An 18,326-nucleotide genomic window follows, 5' to 3' on the forward strand; every position below is an offset into this window, starting at 1 on the left:
GGTCAGGCCAAGACCTTATCTCCTTTTGAGCTCTTTAACTTGCTCGTGTTTAATACAAAGTATCTCGCTTTCTGCTCTGAGCCTGGTCTCTACAGCCCCTCCCCCAATGGCAGGAGGAATTTTAATGGGAAGATTTATGGAATAGATAAGAATGGTTTACTTTGCCTTTTTAGTTTGTAAGGAACCCTTTTCTAGGGCTAATGTCAAATTTTGGAAGGAATTCGCCATAAGAACTATCAAAAAGGAGCAGTCTGGATTCTCCCAATGATGCCTTGACCTCCCAAAGGCTAGACAGAGCCAGCTGGGGAAAGTAAACTAGCAAGCTATGTGATGTGTCTAACATGAGTACTTACATTTAGTGCAAAAAGGCTATATTTTTCACAGCTATAGTGTCATCGGAGAGATATATTTCAGGTTTAGTCTATCATAGCCATGAAACAGGACTTCTTAAGGCATGGGAAACCCGCTCCAAAATTTACCACACTTTTCTGTAGCAAGATTGAATTATGTAGATGAAGTACAGTCAACTGAACGGTGACTGAATGATTGAGCCACCTTGGATGCCAATGCCCACGACCCTAAAATGTATTGTTGCATAATCTCATGTTAGAAAATGTTAATATCGGAACATGTTAATGTGTGTGTGGTATTGATTTTTCTGCTTAAATACACTTTATAAAACATGCACATTCAGGATAATGAAAGCCACCCCAGCACACACAGTTCTGCCTATATTTACCTTGTTAATGCATTACATTTATTATCTATAGAACGGAAAACGACATCATCCATTATTGTGGCTATTAATATTCTGATGCTATCATAAAATGTAGGAACTTGGATATTTTTGAAATGACCAGGACATGGAACCCCTTTGCCTGACAAAATGTTTCAGGCACTTCTTCTCGCTTCAGAGAATGACAGTCTGCCTTTACCTTCCAGTGTCCTTCCTCATCCTGTACATTTAACAAGGTGAATTGCTCTTTTTGTATTTTACTGCCCTTTTATCCTCTTGTCTTGATCACGTAACTTGTGGCAATTTGGTTATTTAAAGGGTATGTTTTTAAATCAATGCCTTTTGTTGGGGAGGGTTATGGAGTGACCTTTCAGCTTGGCTAGAAAGACAAACACACAAACTACCCATAAACATTTATAGAAAGGAAAAAGAAAGAGAGAAGGACAGAGGAAAGGAGAAAGGGAGAGAGAAAAGAAAAGAAAAAAAGCAAATGAATGAATGAAACAAACATATAGGACTACTGACGTTTACGTTTTCAAAATATTACCCGAGCCCTGGAGGGGCACACAACTCTCATTAAATTCAATGGGGGTAATCCAGCTAAATCCCTTCTTGACTCTTAAAAATAGCAGGAAACAATATTCTGAACTTAAAACAAATTTATAGCCTCTGAGAGCAAGTACCAGCTGTGCTTGCCAAACCCATCTTGCCTGAAGTTGGATCATTAGCACCACATGCATGCATAAGGATTTAATTTTTAAATCTGATATTCCAAACTTCTATAGAGCAGATTAACTCACTTATTCATAGACTAGTCTTTCAGTCTAAACAAGCAGAGGTGCTCAGGCCCATACAATCATAGGTGAAGAATATACTCCGAGCTGCTGCAGGAATGCTGGAGGAGCCTCAGAGGGTTAGAGCTCTCACCAGAGAGAACTGGATTAAAAATATAAGGATCCCATCACTTGCTGGTGGAGGGTTAACCAGCTTTTCTGCATCTGATTACATAAAAGTATATAAATATTACATGCCCATGGAGTTTATTATGTTGATGAGAATCAGTAAGATGAAATCGTAAGACTCTGAGTTGAGTCTGTAATGGCAAAATGGAATTATGATGAAGGTTTTGAGGTCTCATTGACTGCTGCTTGTGACGACACTTGAAGAATCTGAATCCTGCAGAACAGTGTGGATCAAAGTATCAGGAGACTTGGGCCACCAGGTCAGCTCTTCAGAGTCAGACCTGACCCCTGGCTGAAGCATGCTCAAGTCCCCGTGCAATATTCTGGGCATTGACTTAGCGAGGAGGTTACGATCAACAGAACTCCTTCCAGGAAGGTCAGACAGTCCATTAGCCACAAACAGAGACTTGGAGTCCAGATTCATGACTTAGACAATGGAGAAACAAGAAAGCAAGTCAATTTGCAAAGGACTCTGCACTGACTGTGAAATTCAAACCGGGTCAGACCACCCCGATCAGTAGACCCGTGTGGTTTGAACTGAACTTGTTCAGAGGGTGATAGCAATAGGTCCTACTGTTGTAATTTGCACACCTGCCCTCTGACCACAGTAGACTCTGTGACAGGAATGACTGGCCACTCTGAGAAGCCATCCCTCAAGTGACCTTGAGATTGTGCACAAATCAAATATGTTAACAAAACCACTCCTGCTCTGACAATATTGACCTTCAACATTCAGGGAAGATTACCTAGATTTGGAATCTGATATAACTTTCCATTTTCTACACAGCTCTTGTTCACTTCTGTTTTTTTTTTTTAACGATCCCTACCCCCTTTCATAGTCAAGGAGAAGAGGGATGAGATGAAATAAATTAGCTGGCAACTTCATAGTGGCTTTAATTACCTCTCTGGCAAGAGAAGAAACTGCAACAACAGCTAAAAGGTTTGTTATGTGATCAGAACTTCATTTATTCACCTCACCCCTCTTCCCTATCCCAGAAAGGACATAGAGAACCAACTGGTGGTCATTACCCTTTATCCACAGAAAATCTTCCCAAGGGCTGAGAACTTACAGGAAAGGTACAAAGAAAAGGAGAGGCAGGGCTGTTCTCATGAGTACCTTCAGTTATGGGAGGTGCCCGCACAGTCTTTGAAAGCCGCATTTTACAACTTAAGATGTGTGTAGGACTACACCATTTTCTGAATTTCGGCAGTGACTCTTCCGTTTCATCTCTTGGTTTTGTAGGGGGTGTCTGGGCTGTGTGGTAGCAGGAATTTTGTCAACCTGAACATGCTACAGGGCAGCTGGGGGTTAAGTTCGACCGAAGAGAAGTTTGTTTTGCAGTTTAATCAGGTCAACAGTGACAGCGTCCTTTAAGAAAGCATACTAATTAGGGCGGCCCTTTCTACTTTCTGCCTAGCTGGGTAGTGTCATAGCGTTGAGGAAACATTGATATACACCACACGCCCCATTAATAAATGACTGCAGAGGCCAAGGCTGAGAGGGCTTCAATAGAGGAAATGGGAGAAAGCTGGAAAACTGACCTGCTCACCTTACTCTAATGATTAACTTTAAAGTATTTAAAACCTCTGATTGCTTATACTGACTGTTTCCCTTCGTGTATGTCTGCCGGGAAGAATTTTACAGGATACTAACTAAACACAAAGGCCAGCGAGAGGAAGGCCACCGTTTAACCGTGACTGGCCCCTGATCGACAGCAAACCAAGGGCTTTAAAAGTCGTTACGCTTTTCTATTAATAAAAGGATGAGGAGGTGCTGTTCCCAAGGGTGTGCTTCTCTCCATGCACAATTATAAACTGCGGTTTCCTGAACCCCGTTTCATGGCACGCCCACTGGAAACGCTGTTGTAAAACTGCCAACTCCATGGCAGGCAAAACTGACAAACTTTGCCTGTCTGGGTTTTGCAGGATTGCGATGAAAATAAATAGTCGGGCTGTGCTGCCTGTGAGATTTCCTTCTCCTGTAGTTTGCAAACACAATCCATGTCCTAGATGTGCTGCGTTTAAACAAAGTATGTTACTCCGTTCCTTCAGTGGAGAGCTGGGATTGTCACCATTTGGCAATTACTGATGGAGAAGGAAATCTCACTCCCTGCTGCATATACATGTGGATGAAAGGAAAGCAATATTTATGGCTCATGCTTGGAGACCAGATGCTGTGTGGCATCTCTCCTTCTAGGACTTTCAGGGAAACTGAAAGCGAGGAGCGCAGCCGCGGAGAGGAGAGAGGTACATGGAATCTGTCACATTTCATATTTTATTTGATACCTGATTGTATGGTGCTGTCTATGACCGTGGGCTTTTCTGTGGCCAGCACAGTGGTGCCACCTGAAAAACAAAAACAGCAACATGCAAAAATAAGAAAACGGTAGCGAATATGCAGGAGAAAAATGTACACTTAAAATGTCTATCAGAGGCAAATATTTTCCATAGAAAAATCCTTTTAATTTCAGTGGTAGCAATTGTTTCCCTTCAATTTTGTTCATCACAATATCAAATTCAAATAAACCATTTTTTTACCTAACATACTTCTTTTAAAAATTTACAGATAAAATAATTGTCTAAATTAACAAATAGAAGTTGTATATATTTATGGCATACAATGTGATGTTTTGGTACACTTAGTAGAATGGCTAAATCAAGCTAGTTCACATATGCATTACTTCATAAACCTATTTTGGGCTTTCTTTATGGTGAGAACACTTTAATCTCTTAGCAATTTTCTTTCTTTTTTTTTTGAGATGGAGTCTTACTCTGTTGCCCAGGCTGGAGTGCAGTGGCACAGTCTCGGCTCACTACAACCTCTGCCTCCCAGGTTCAAGCGAGTCTCCTGCCTCAGCCTCCTGAGTAGCTGGGATTACAGGCATGTGGCACCATGTCCAGATAATTTTTGTATTTTTAGTAGAGACAGGGTTTTACCATATTGGCCAGCCTGGTCTTGAACACCTGACCCCAAGTGATCCGTCCACCTCAGCCTGCCAAAGTGCTAGGATTACACGTGTGAGCCACCGTGCCCAGCCTGCAATTTTTAAGTAGACAACGTATCCTAACACCTTTCTTTACAAAGCATTCAGAAGGCACCCAGAAATTGGGACTTCACTCCATGGGCACTCACTGATTCCCAGACAAAACACAGCACACAATTGCAACAGTGAAAAGCAAAGGCCTCTGCAAAAGCAAAGTCACCTCCTCGGTGACTTGGGTATTAAACTTGACCTCAACCTCTAATCTTTAAATCGTTTTCCAAGGTTTCAGGTGTGTGCCTTCAGGGAAGTTGCAAGGCTAGTCCCCACAACCTATTTTAAAAACTGGAAAACTGAGGGTTTAAAGTAAGGTGCTATGGGTTCCTCCTCTGTTTGGCTACCGGAGCTGTTTACTTTCCTCAAGGACAAATACTCTGCCCTGTATGTGGTTTGGAGAAGCTGCAGGAAGCAGCAGGAAACGGAGAACAGGAGAAACATTTCACAGTCCCAGTTCTTGTGAACAAGAACAGGAGAAACTTGTTCACAGACTGAACAAGTAATACCCTGACTGCTGTGAGTTTCCAATGAGTGCAGGCCTACTGCATCTCACTGGTCAGGGGACAGGCTGTAACCTTGTCTATTGAGACTTAGCTTCACCTTCTCTTCCACCTCTTTACTCACTCACCCATTTCCCACTGTTCATCATTACACTTCTGTTGTAAAGTAGTGTTCTTAAACTTGCCCAACCATAAGAATCACCAGAACGCTTGTTGAAATTGCAGTCTCCCATCCACCTGTCCTCTCCAGACCTAAATGAGAATTGGAATCTCTAGGCGTAAGGCTTTGAAATCCGTATTTTTTTGAGACAGAGTCTTGCTGTCACCCAGGCTGGAGTGCAGTGGTGCCATCATGCACTGTAGCCTCAAACTCTTGGGCTCAGGGGATCCTCCTGCCTCAGCCTCCTGAGTAGCCAGGACTAGGTGTGTGCCACCAAGCCTGGCTGATATATATATATATATATATATATATATATATATATATATATATATATGTGTGTGTGTGTGTGTGTGTGTGTGTGTGTGTGTGTGTGTGTATATATATATATTTTTGGAGACAGGGATCTCGCTATCTGGCCCAGGCTGGTCTCACACTTCTGACCTCGAGTGATCTTCTCGCTTTGGCCTCCCAAAGTGCTGGTGTTACAGGTGTGAGCCACCATGCCCGGCCAAAATCTGTATTTTTGAAAGCTTCTCAGATGAGTCTTATAACCCACTGAGTTTGGGAAACAGTGGTTTGCTGTTTATTACATAGGTGCTTGAGAAAGCTGTTTCTCCTTATGTCCATCCATGATGCAGATTATGGTTGGAAGTAACCTGTTATATCCAGATACAGTATTGAACCAATTCAGGGTAAGTGAATGGGGTGGGCCCATGACTACCATGGAAAGTTCTGGAGGTGGTTACAGGGTGCCATAATTGTGCACTTCCCAATAATATAATTCAATAAAGATTTGTGATGATCTTTATTTGGGCCAGGCCTATCTGGCAGTTCCCACAGATCAGAAATCATGTTACATTTCCATAGCATGAATCAGAGAGCCATAAAATTGTGCTCTTGGAATGGTCTTAAGATTTCTAGGCTAATCAACTGCAGCACCAAATCACGGTACCTCAGTTCTCCCAGCAAATATGCTGGATGAGTGGTCACATGTGTGCAAGGCCTCAACAAGGCAGGCACTAGGAAGAAGGAATTATATGTACTATGGGTTAAGAAGGTGAATCTATAATGGCAGAATTGGAGGGAGGCCAGAATACATTAGCATTCTGTTCCCCGTGGTCTTATAGGAGAAAGATTCAAGGTGAAAATTTGCTTTTTAAAACTGATATGCATAATCGGTTTTGCTATAGGTCGGGAAGCAAATTCCACTGTTGGGTATACACAGCTCCAATGTAAAATTTAGCTGTCTGGTGCCTTTGAGGCCAAGTGTATTATCTAATGACTTCCAAGGCATTTGCAAATGAGTAACTTCAGGGAAGCATCTTCACCTTGGCTAGGAGGTCTGGGAGAGCACACTCTACTCCTTTCCATGCATTTGGTAGAGTACACCTGGAATTCGGCGTGGTTTGTAAGTAACAAGCATTTCACTACAATATTTCTCCCCTCTAGATACAGGTAGGTCACTCTAGGAGAATAAATTAAATCAACACCTGTGCTAAGGAACAGACAACCCCTAAAGACAGCATTGATCCCAATTTCCATGTTCCACCTATCAGAGTTAAAGCAATAACGCTCTTGGTTTGGTTTCATCACACTAAACATCCAACGTTTGTAGTCCTGACAGCAAAGCCTGTGCCAGAATTAGCAAAAAGGATGCAAAATTGCTCGTGAGCATAGGAGATGTGTAGTTTCCATATAAAAAGGTGTCTGGGTTAGGTGAGGTTTTTGCCCCTTGCAAACAATGGCATGTGAGCACATCCATTTTCAGAAAAGAATAGCAAATAGTTTTGTAAAGTACAAAATGTTTTAAAAAGAAAAAGATTGCCTTCTTGCAATAAATGGATATGAAGCATGAAAACGTCTTCTAAAATGACTTCTTCTTGATGGAGGTGTGGGACAGGCCTTATCAACATCCTCAGCGGTTCTTAATATATGAGAGTATTTATAGAATTATTGAGACAAATGTGCTGATCTGGGAATAACTTTTTTTTGCCATGGTAATATGTAAAAAGAAAAAATCAGAATGAACTTTCTTCTATCTACCAAAGAAATAATTTGAACGCTGTAGGTAAAGCAAAACCTTACAGTTTTGAAAGGTTGTCAGTGTTTCCACTATAAATGACCCATTTTCTGTGGTTTGTAACTCGCTGCCATACACAATTTGCTCCAGGCTAACATACTCGCCCTATTTCATTCAAAGGCTTCAGTTTCAATTGATTCAGTCATGAACTAATGCAAAAATGAGAAGGCTGGTTGTTCTGATATGAGGAGTAAATCTGAGGCTTTGTTTCTAATCAATATTAACTGACCACTTTAGGGTTTATGAAGAAAAGAACCCCTTCCACAAGAGGGCAATTGAAAGGGTACACTGGGATCCTGCAATCATTCCTTTTTTATGAGAAATTTCACTATGGATGTGTGACAGGGTCTGTAAAAAGCCTGAGGTTTGTGGCAGAATGTTTACAGGCAACCCCGGGAAGCTTCCAGAGGACTTGGTTCATGGAATAGTACTCTGTTTTTTATATCAGCGGTTGAGTTTTCAACTTGAACTTGACATCTTACACAGAATATGCCTCTGCATTAATTAAACTAAGTTTTGTGGCTTGTGGCTGCTTGTATACAAGCATTCAAAAGTTCATAGCAATGTGACATTTATTGGCCATATGAATGTAAATGATTATTCTGGAAATTTGGAGAGAGACAGCTTTAGGGGGTGGGATTTAAATGTAAACCCAGTTTATAGTACCAAATTTCTGGGGTAGATTTTCAATTTTTTTTTCTTTCTTTTACTCTTTATTTCATCTCAGAGTGCAGAGCTCTCTCGCTCCTTCAGAGGAGAGCTTTTGAAATAATTGGAAATGTACTGTAGGACATTTCCTTCCAGATTTTGCACGAATGCATTAGCCAATAACATGGCCCTATTATGAAGTTACATGGTAACGCCTTCAGTTTTGCCCATGGAAATTAATTATGTGGGCTCTCCGAGTCCCTTCTGGGTAAAAACGCAGACCTGCATTCAAAAGCTCACTTTTAATCTAAAATGAGAGTCAGATGCTATTGAAACTGCATTTTGACCCAGGGAGCAGTAAAAGTCCCACGATACCTTTTGCAACCACAGGGTGAAAACCCTAGTGCCTCGGCCAATTTCCAAATGGTGTAATCCCATTTCTCCACTTGCCTAATACTTCCTCTGCCATTCCAAGTGGAAGAGAAGGTCACTTCCTAGCTTTTAGGGTTTTAGGAGATTAGAGAGTAATACTCTAGATTAATTAGTGAGACATTCGGCACACAACATCGCTGATGTGTTTGCTGGCCAGTGGTGATGTGAAATAGCAACTAATTCTGCCTTTGTAAATGTTAATGTATAATGATTTGCCAAATCCCAACCTAAAAGCTGCACTTCAAATATAAGCCTAATTTTATCCATTCGTTGGATAAAGGATCCACTCAAAAAAACTTGTCCTTATTAGAAAATGAAAATAAACATTCTGAAGTGTGTGGTTATGTAGGGGCGGTGCACGTGTTATGAGGGGAGGGGGGCCTGAAAATAAGGATCAGTTTAGCACATTTAGCCATGGAGAAATTCTTATTCAGTTAAGATAGTCCTAGCCTTCGGCTCTGAAAATGGCTCAAATTATTGTTTCAAGTGGTTGTGGCTACTAAGAACAACTCGTCTATCCAGATGACACGATGAAATGAAGATGCACATGTTCTGGCAAGGCAGCTTCTATTCCTGGGCAGCTCTTTGCCATGCGGAGTTATAAGCACACACACAGGCGTTAGCCGGTCCCAACTACGACATGAACTGAAATGGTACAGCAATGGGATGAAGATGGTTTCTGCACCTGTGAGCTGGAAGTCATCACCTGTTCCACTGTGGCAGTTGGCCTGGTCGTCATCACATTCATCCACCGGGTTCCCGTTGGGAGTGGTCGGTCCAGCTGTAGGGGCTGAAACAAGATCCAAGGATTATTATCTCACACCTTGGAAATGTATTCTCAAGCCTCTGGCTGTTGGATCTGCTAACGCTTATGCAGAAAACTTTAATCTGCGGTAAGAAGGCCAGGGGCATGGTTTGCCTCTCTTTCAGGAGCTAGATATGCTTGGATTCTGCAGAATGTACAATAGCAGAGCCTGCTTTGTTTCGGTATTTGATTCATATCTGCTGAGTAGAGTTGGCTGCCTTAGCATTTTATACGTTGTTATCTACATAAACATCCTTCTTCTGAAAAGCTCTTGAGTTCTCACTGGTTATTTATTCAGGACCCTGGAGTTGAGAACTTTGAAGATAGAGATTTTGCTTGAAATGTTTTCCCTTTCATTTTCGAGGTGTTAGAGCACTCACTTGTCATACATTCTTTTATATTCTTAGTACTGACTAAGTTTGCTAAGTTTATATTATAATTCTTCCCCGAAGGGAGTCAACATTCACATTTAATGCAATAGTGCTTTTTAAAACCAAACCAAACCAAACAAACAAAAAACAGTGATTCCATTTCTCTTTAAGTAGCTTCTCAAACTGTGAGCCCTCTCTCCAGGGCAGGTGTGTGAGAGAAGTTGTCTCAGATATCCTGGGGTCATTTTACATGAACTCTCATAGGACTGCATTCCACTGTTCACAGGTATTCCTATATCTCTGAATTTGCAGTTGAAAGGTATCCAACATTAACCAAAGACTGCTTTTGAAGTCCTTTAAATTTCGTTCCACTTTTTTTTCAGCCTGTTACTCATTTTTGCAATCTGTTTAATATTTTACAGTTTTTGGCATTACATTTCACTTTATAAGACTTGAGATAATGGATAGTTCTCGTGATGTCTGAGAACCATACAAGATGTTGGTGGCTGGGGGCTGTTCTCTTCTGGCCAATAGGAATGTGTCAGTAGCTGCTGCTTTCTCAGTAAAAATCTGACATTCTTTGAATGGTGCTGAAACACCAAGCAGAGTTATGGCACGTGGAGAAACAGAGCTAAGTTTCAGCTTCTTCAATGGCCCAAAGACACACACCAGTAATAACTAAGAAGTTACCATGTGCAAATAACATACATGCCATTCAGGCCTGCAATCCAGACTTTTTTGTAAAACACATACACCCGTATTCTGGCCTCTATGTATTGCTCTCATTGAATCAGTAGCATCTTCTCTGGCAAGCCAGACAGTTGTCTTTCTTCCTTAAGCTCTCCTTGCTCTTGATAATGTGCTACCTTTAAGTATTTAAAACTCTATTCATTTTGCTGATTTTTCTGCATTCATCAAGCTGTTTCTAAAGGAGGAGTTCCGCATTATAAATGGCCTGAGGTAGTGGCTAGCTAGATTCACTAGATTCAACGGAAAAAAAAGAGGAAGCGAATGATATGTATGTTCCAGTTTTACTATTTGAAAATATATTATCTTCTGGGGTTCTTTATCTCTTTTTTCTTTTTTTGATTTGGAGTTTTGCTCTTGTCACCCAGGCTGGAGTGCAATGGCGTGATCTCAGCTCACTGCAACCTCCGCTTCCCTGATTCAAGAGATTCTCCTGTCTCAGCCTCACGAGTAGCTGGGATTACAGACGTGAGCCACTGCACCCAGCCTGTGGTTCTTTATTTCTTAAATATAAGTGCTAGCACCTAGGACAGACACTCCTGGGAGGCTGGAGTGGACTGCATCTTTCTCCTGCATTCCCTTAGGTGTCTCCCCTAGAACAAGGCACAGAGTAGATATTTAATAAGGGCCTGTTACTGATTGAAGGGAGAAGAAAAGCATTTCTTTTCACCAATCATATCAAAAAGCTTCGACATTACTTTCCCCAGATGTTTGTTTCACATATGGCCCAAGGCAATGTCCTCACTTTTGTGAGTGCTTGGAAACATCTGTAGGCAAATCCCTTCACCGATCATTTCTACCTCACTACAGAAGTGACACTAGAGAGTGGAAGCTCTAACTTCCCAATGAGTCCTCCTTGCCTGCTGCCTAGACAGGGCTGATTTGTCAAGACAGGGGAATTGCAATAGAGAAGGAGTTTAATTCATGCGGAGACAACTGTATGGGAGATAGGGGTTCTATTATTGATTGGGGTTGAGGTTTTGAAGGATAATTTGGTGAGTAGGGGTTGAAAAGTGGCAGGTGCTCATTGGTCAGGTCTGAGATGAAATCACAGGGAGTTGAAGGTGTCCTCTTGTGCTGAGTCAATTTCTGGTGGGGACACAAGGCAGGATGAGCCAGTTGATTGATCTGGGTAGTGCCAGCTGATCCGTCAACTACAGGGTCTGCAAAATATCTGAAGCCCTGATCTTAGATTTTACAACAGTGACATCATCCCCAGGAGCAATTTGGGGAGGTTCAGAATCTTGCAGCCTCCAGGTGCATGACCCCTAAACCATAATTTCATTTTTTCCCCTAAACCATAATTTCTAATTTTGTGGCTAATTCGTTAGCCTTGCAAAGGCAATCTAGTACCCAGGCAGGAAGGGGGTTTGTTTTGGGAAAGAGCTGTTATTGTCTTTGTTTCAAAGTTAAACCACAAGTTCCTCCTAAAGTTAGTTTGGCCTACGCCCAGGAATGAACAAGGACAGCTTGGAGGTTAGAAGCAAGATGGAGTCAGTTAGGTCAGATCTCTTTCACTGTCATCACGTTCTCCTTACAATTTTTGCAAGGGTGCTTTCAAAACTTCCAGCAGGCTATCTTTTCAACCCTCCATTCACTCCACCTCCTAAATCAGCATCGCCTTCCAGAATCCGGGCTACAGATTTCGCATCCTGAGAGCAGACTCCCTTTCCAGATGACCACGTTTCTCTGTGAATTGAACGAACGCATCTGCAGTGAATGGAGTCCACCCATCCCTTCTTTTTCTTGGCATCCTTTGCCAAAGTCCTGGCACATGGACATTCTTGGTCTGTGTTGATAGTGCCTGGATAATTTAGGTGTCTAGGGCATGACTACAGATATGGAAACAACCACACAGTAAAGAATGGGAGAAAATGGCCTGCTTTTAAATAAACACATTGAAAAAGTAGCTATGAATTATTCAGGAGTATGGTGATTGATAGCTGAAGATTCTGTCATGCACAAGTAAAGTTTTATGGTATTTAATGTGCTCAGGAATATAATTATATTTGGTAGCTTGAGACACAAATAATTGTAAAATTGCAAGAAGGTGACATTAAAACGCATTCTTCAAAACAACTGTGAGCATATATGCTCGGCTGATTAACATCTGGATGCCAACAATAGTCATTCTTGAAGCTAGGCTGGAGCAAGACCTCTATGGGGATAGAAAAACTGGTGTAGGTTACTCATTTATGTCCAAATCTAAGGCAGATGGGGATTCTAGTGCATACATATATTAAACGGTACAATAACCAACTCAAAACATTCATTTCATTCATTATGTGTTCAAAGAGAGTGCAGCCATGGGGTCGGCGTGTGGACTGAATTTGTACTTGATATGACCTTCATATAATAATCTAAGTGTAGGCAGTAACGTCACTCTACTTTCAGACACGTTGTCTCATGTAAAGTTCTGTTTCTCTGCAGCAGCCTAAGATATTCATCCAGGATAATGTCTTGATGTCTTAGTCTGTCAAAGGCTGCTTTGTTTCTATGTGCTGGTAATCAACACTGCAGATAGAAACTGGATCAGATATCGACCTCTAAATAATATTTAAAAGGCAAAAGTGGTTGCCAGGGGTTGAGGGAAGTTGCCTGCTTACTGGGTAAGGGGTTTTCCTCTGGAGTGATGGAAATATTTTGGAACTAGAAAGAGGGGAGTTGGTACAACTGAATTGTAAATGTGCTAAATGCCACCGAGTTGTAGTGAATTTTATGTTATGTGAATTTCAACTCTATTAATTATCTCTTTTTTTTTTTTAAGTAAAGAGAGACAATCTCACATAATCCAAGGAGAGTCAAACAACCCAAGACAAAAGTAGGACTGTGAAGGTGCTACCTTGTGACATGTGTCAGAGCTTTGAGCCTCACTGATGGGCGGGCACTGAGATATGGGGCCTCCCAAGGGAAAAGGGTAGGCAATTTGCAAAGGCGCCATCAGGGGCCTAAATGCATGGAAGAGGAAATTTAAAAAGGAATGAGAATTAACTCTGGAGATCATAATTACCTTCCACTTCACAGCCCAGCAGCTCCATTCGGAGCCCCAGTCCGCCATGAGTGGCTCTCTCGGGGTAGATCCTGATGAATCGCGTGGAGAGAGCTGGAAAAGTCCGCAGCTCAGGTGTGTCGTAGTTGTTGTTGCCCTCAAAAGACTGTGAAGCATGAAAAACACAGGGCATTAAGAAAAAAAAAGTGCTCCCCTTTAGCAACTGTTTCTTCCCTCCACCAGGACTCTGAATAGGGCAGAGGAAAAGGCTTCATTCTACCACTTTGTAAATGGTGGACATCTCTTTCATAAATGAGAAAGGAAACAACAATGAAAGCTTCTCTAAGAAGTGACAGATGGCATTTGTTTATTTATTCGTTATTATTATTTTTTGAGATGGAGTCTCACTCTGTCGCCCAGGGTGGAGTGCAATGGTGCAATTGCACCTCTCTTCAGTCTCACCCTCCCTGGGCTCAGTGATCCTCCCACCTCAGCCTCCTGAGTAGCTGGGACTACAGGCACCCACCACCATGCCTAGCTAACTTTTGTATTTTTTGCAGAGATGGGGTTTCACCATGTTGCCCAGGCTGGTCTTAAACTTAGGGGCTCAAGTGATCCGCTTGCCTCAGTCTCCCAAAGTGCTGGGATTACAGGCGTGCGCCACCATGCCCAGCTAATTTTTTGTGGAGACAGGGTGTCACCATGTTGCCCAGGCTGGTCTCAAACTCCTGGCTGCAAGAGATTCTCCTGGCTTGGCCTCTCCAAGTGCTGGGATTACAGGTGTGAGCCACTGCTCCTGGCATGAGTTGGCATCTCTTTTGAAGTGTGTTCCTAGCTTGAAGTCCCTGTGACAGTTTTCAGGAGCTTGGCCACCCACTGCCAGTGCTGCTACTGACTTAGTTTCCTTTTCACATGCCCAGATAGATCAAAATCCTTTCTGGAATTCTGAGAAGATGGAGCAACGACTAGCCCTGTTTTCCTTTTCAAGAAATGGATGAGCCTCCTTGTGTCCTCTTCTCCAGCATAATTCTTAATCCCATTCCAAATGGGAGAAGGCAGAGGGGGAGGAGGAAAAGAAAATTGTCTCATCATAAGGAATGTCCTTTTAGATATCAAACATTGCATGATGTTTGATAGAGTAAGACATTGTTCTAACTGCTTAAAATCTATGTACTCATTTAACCCTCAGAACAACTCATTTTGTCATCTTCCTATAATATTGAAAAACCATAAAAGTTTCTCAGTTGTTTCTATAGAACCTAATCTATGATTCCTAACACACCTTTCCACTGAAAAAAATCTCTAACGTGAAAAAGAAAACTGATAAAATGGTCCATTTAAGAGCAGCACTTTTTTTTTTTTTTTGAGACAGAGTCTCGCCCTGTCACCCAGGCTGGAGTGCAGTGGCATGATCTTGACTCTCTGCAACCTGCGCCTCTCGTGCGCAAGTGATTCTCCTGTCTCAGCCTCCCAAGTAGCTGGGATTGCAGGTGCACACCAATATGTCCAACTAATTTTTGTATTTTTAGTAGAGATGGGGTTTCACCATGTTGGCCAAGCTGGTCTTGAACTCCTGACCTCAAGTGATCTGCCTGCCTTGGCCTCCCAAAGTACTGGGATTATAGGCATGAACCACCATGCCTGGCCACGTATTTTTTAACTATTCAGAGATTTTAAAAACATGTTACATTTAATTTTCCAAATGAAGGTAAATTCTCCATGAGGTAAATTCTATATTATGGTCCTTTTACAGACAAGGAAACTGAGGCACAGAGTTGTCAAGTCATTGGCCCATGGTCATACACACAGCAAGTGGCAGAGCCAGGACTCAAATCTAGGTGGTCTTAACTGGCGCCCTTAACCACACCACGATGATGCCTCTGCCCTTTCAAACCATCTAGTCCAGTCTCTTCATTTATTTATTTATTTTTTTAGAGACGGAGTCTCGCTCTGTCACCAAGGTTGGAGTGCAGTGGTGCGATCTCAGCTCACTGCAACCTCTGCCTCCAGCTCACTGCCTCTGCCTCACTGCAACCTTGAAGATAACCTTCAAGCAATTATCTTGCCTCAGCCTCCAGAGTAGCTGGGATTACAGGCACCCGCCACCATGCCTGGCTAATTGTTGTATTTTAAGTAGAGACAGGGTTTCACCATGTTGGCCAGGCTGGTCTCGAACTCCTGACCTCAGGTGATATGCCCACCTCAGCCTCCCAAAGTGCTGGGATTACAGATGTGAGCCACCGAGCCGGCCCAGTCTCCTGATTTTAATAGGTGAAAACACCATGGTCCAAGAAACATCTATGCCCAAGGCCACACATTTAGTTTCATTAATTTGTCTTTAATCTGATGCAAATTGGACTAGTAGACCTGGTAGATCAGATGGAGTGGCTGGCCGGCCCCAGGCCATGCCAGTCAGGAGTAGAGCCATGCCCAGTAGCTGTGTCAGGACATCAAAAACCAGCCTAATATGTGCTTGTTCGGTGGTGGAAATGTCATAACAAAACAGTGGAGGCATGTCAGTGAAGACAGATTGGGTAGGTTGCAACAGAATCAGCGGGTTTCTGAGTTCTAGAAGTAAATTAATTGGCCTTTTCCAACTCAGAAAAGCCTCTAGGAGTTTAAAAATGCATTGCTAATATAGGCCCGCCTCTTCCAATTAAAATTGCTTTCTTTTTTTTTTTTATGAAAAGTAAATTCACTATCGGGGTTCTGCACTCTTTATAGAACTGCAATTGCTGCCAGTAATTGAGACTCTGACACATATTATTGTCAGGCCCAATTAAGTTGTTGTCAGTAAGATACTAATTATAATGAAAATACCATTACTACATACGCAAGTTCTGTCTATGTTAACATACCTCCAAAGAGCATAGGAGAAAAGCATTTATATCTATGGAATCCCAGGCTCATCTCTTCATTTTAACTTGAGCAAAGAATTAACACAATGTAAATACATTATAAAAGCTGTCAGTGCTGAGCTGGGAAGAATATTAGTAATGAAAACCCATATGGAGCTAGGCTAACTGATATAATAAACTTACTTATGAATTCTTTGTGTTCTGTTGCTAATTATGTTTTAGAAGATGAGGACTTAGGGTGTTTGGACCTTCTCTCTGTTGCTAAAAAGTCTAGTTAATGCAAAGATTCTGATATAGCTTGCCCATTACACACTATTTTTGGGGTAGAGAGTGAGGAAAGGGCATTGAAAATTTAAATCCATCCAAGTGCTGTGGATTTCACAAAACAGAGTGCTCATTTTACTTTTACATAAAAGGTACTTGGCATCTTAAGAGGTAGCCTTCACTTGTAAAATTAAATATAGCATGTTTTAAAAATCTTCATATAATTAAAAACCATGTGCCACTCTAAAATGGAAGATTTTCACCCGTTTCTTTTTTTGTCTTAGAGATTTTATTTCACTGGAAGGGTGGGTTAAGGAATCATAGATTAGGCTGTATATAAACAACGAAGAAGTTTTTATGGTTTTCAATATCATAGGAAGATGATAATGATGGATAGAATCATATTTTAGAAATAAACCCCAACACGTTCAACCAATCTTGAATTGAGTGTTTTGTGAAAGTTGAAAGATGTATGTTGGCTTCTCATGGAATTCAGTGCTGGATTTACTACAGAAGAGTGATAGCTTTAGATCTGGTTGCAGACGCATGAATTATAGAGAGACAGGGAAGCACGTGATGCACCCTATCAAAAGCATATGGTGACTTGTTTTCTTTCTCTCTCAGAGCCCTAGTGTTGAAGAACATGTCACACCCGCACACGCCGCCGTCGCCAGCAGCAGGAAGTTGTTGATTTGCAGCATATTCACACTTTCTGATGCAGTCAGAGCTCACTGCTTCTCAGAAAAGATCCACTCAGAAGGGAACTCCAGTTTCTGATTTTTTTTTTTTTTTTTTGCTTTTTCTTCCCCCCAAACAAGGCACAAAAGGGGAAAATGAACTGGAGACAAGAAAAAAGGTAGCTGCACAGAGAGATAAATATAACACTGAAAATATTTTAGAAACCACAAGTTCAGGAAGGGAGAGATGGGAGAGAGATTCAGATATTTCTGATGGCACCCAGCCCTGTCAGTGGCCTGCTGCGCTAGTGGTAGCCGGCAGTTTCCTTGGAGGGTTCACATCTGGAGGGAGTGGGAGCTGGTGACACAGCCTGGCTTCTTTGCTGCCTGCAATGCCTCTGGCCTGAGTCACTATATTAAGCCAAATTCCCACACTTGCTTAGAGAGGGAGTGAGGATAATAGTCCCTTCAATAAGCTAAAATCTGTTTTTCACAAGAGGAGTAGGTCGTGGCCAAAGAAGGGATGGAAAGGCTAAGACCAAAAGGTCAGTTGTGTTGGTATGAGAAATATCATTGCTGAATATAATTCCCACACTGCACACAGAACTTAAACTGCTGGTTGTCTGTAGGTTGGTCCATATTTGAATCCTAAACCAGCTTCTGGGCCACCCAGCACACTCCAGGGTATCCTTTCCAAGTTGCTGTTGTATGCTGGCAAATAAATTTAGCCATCACTCTAAGTAAAATATAATGACTGAGGTAGATCTGTTTGGTTGAAAAAAATTATACCGTGCATTTTGGTGAATGTTGGAATATTTTTGTGTTGAGATTTCCTTTTCTTTTCACTGGATTATCAAAAGCCTACTGCATCTTAAAAGGGTTCAGTGTGTAAAGAAATATACTTAAAGCCCGGCACGGTGACTCACGCCTGTAATCTCAGCACTTTGGGAGGCCGAGGTGGGCGGATCATGAGGTCAGGAGATTGAGATCATCCTGACTAACATGGTGAAACCCTGTCTCTACTAAAAATACAAAAAATTAGCTGGTGTGGTGGCAGGC

The 18,326-nt window shown here is 41.9% G+C and overlaps 1 protein-coding gene across 15 annotated transcripts in view; it reads right to left on the reverse strand.

The window, feature by feature from the left end:
- NRP1 (neuropilin 1) overlaps positions 1 to 18,326 on the reverse strand; it is a 158,012-nt gene that overhangs the window by 16,440 nt on the left and 123,246 nt on the right. For 5 of the 15 annotated variants that reach the window (XM_074001376.1, XM_074001379.1, XM_074001375.1 and 2 more), the window contains 3 exons: positions 13,490 to 13,634; positions 9,242 to 9,346; positions 3,985 to 4,044 (listed from right to left, as the gene is read on the reverse strand). In XM_074001376.1, coding sequence (XP_073857477.1) covers positions 3,985 to 4,044; positions 9,242 to 9,346; positions 13,490 to 13,634 — 310 coding nt within the window. Of the gene's footprint in view, positions 1 to 3,955; positions 4,045 to 9,241; positions 9,347 to 13,489; positions 13,635 to 18,326 lie in introns of those variants that run through there. The other 10 variants (XM_074001378.1, XM_074001380.1, XM_074001377.1 and 7 more) reach the window with 3 other exon arrangements.

The sequence above is a fragment of the Macaca fascicularis genome, chromosome 9 (genome assembly GCF_037993035.2).
Source record: "Macaca fascicularis isolate 582-1 chromosome 9, T2T-MFA8v1.1".
NCBI classification, from domain to species: domain Eukaryota; kingdom Metazoa; phylum Chordata; class Mammalia; order Primates; family Cercopithecidae; genus Macaca; species Macaca fascicularis.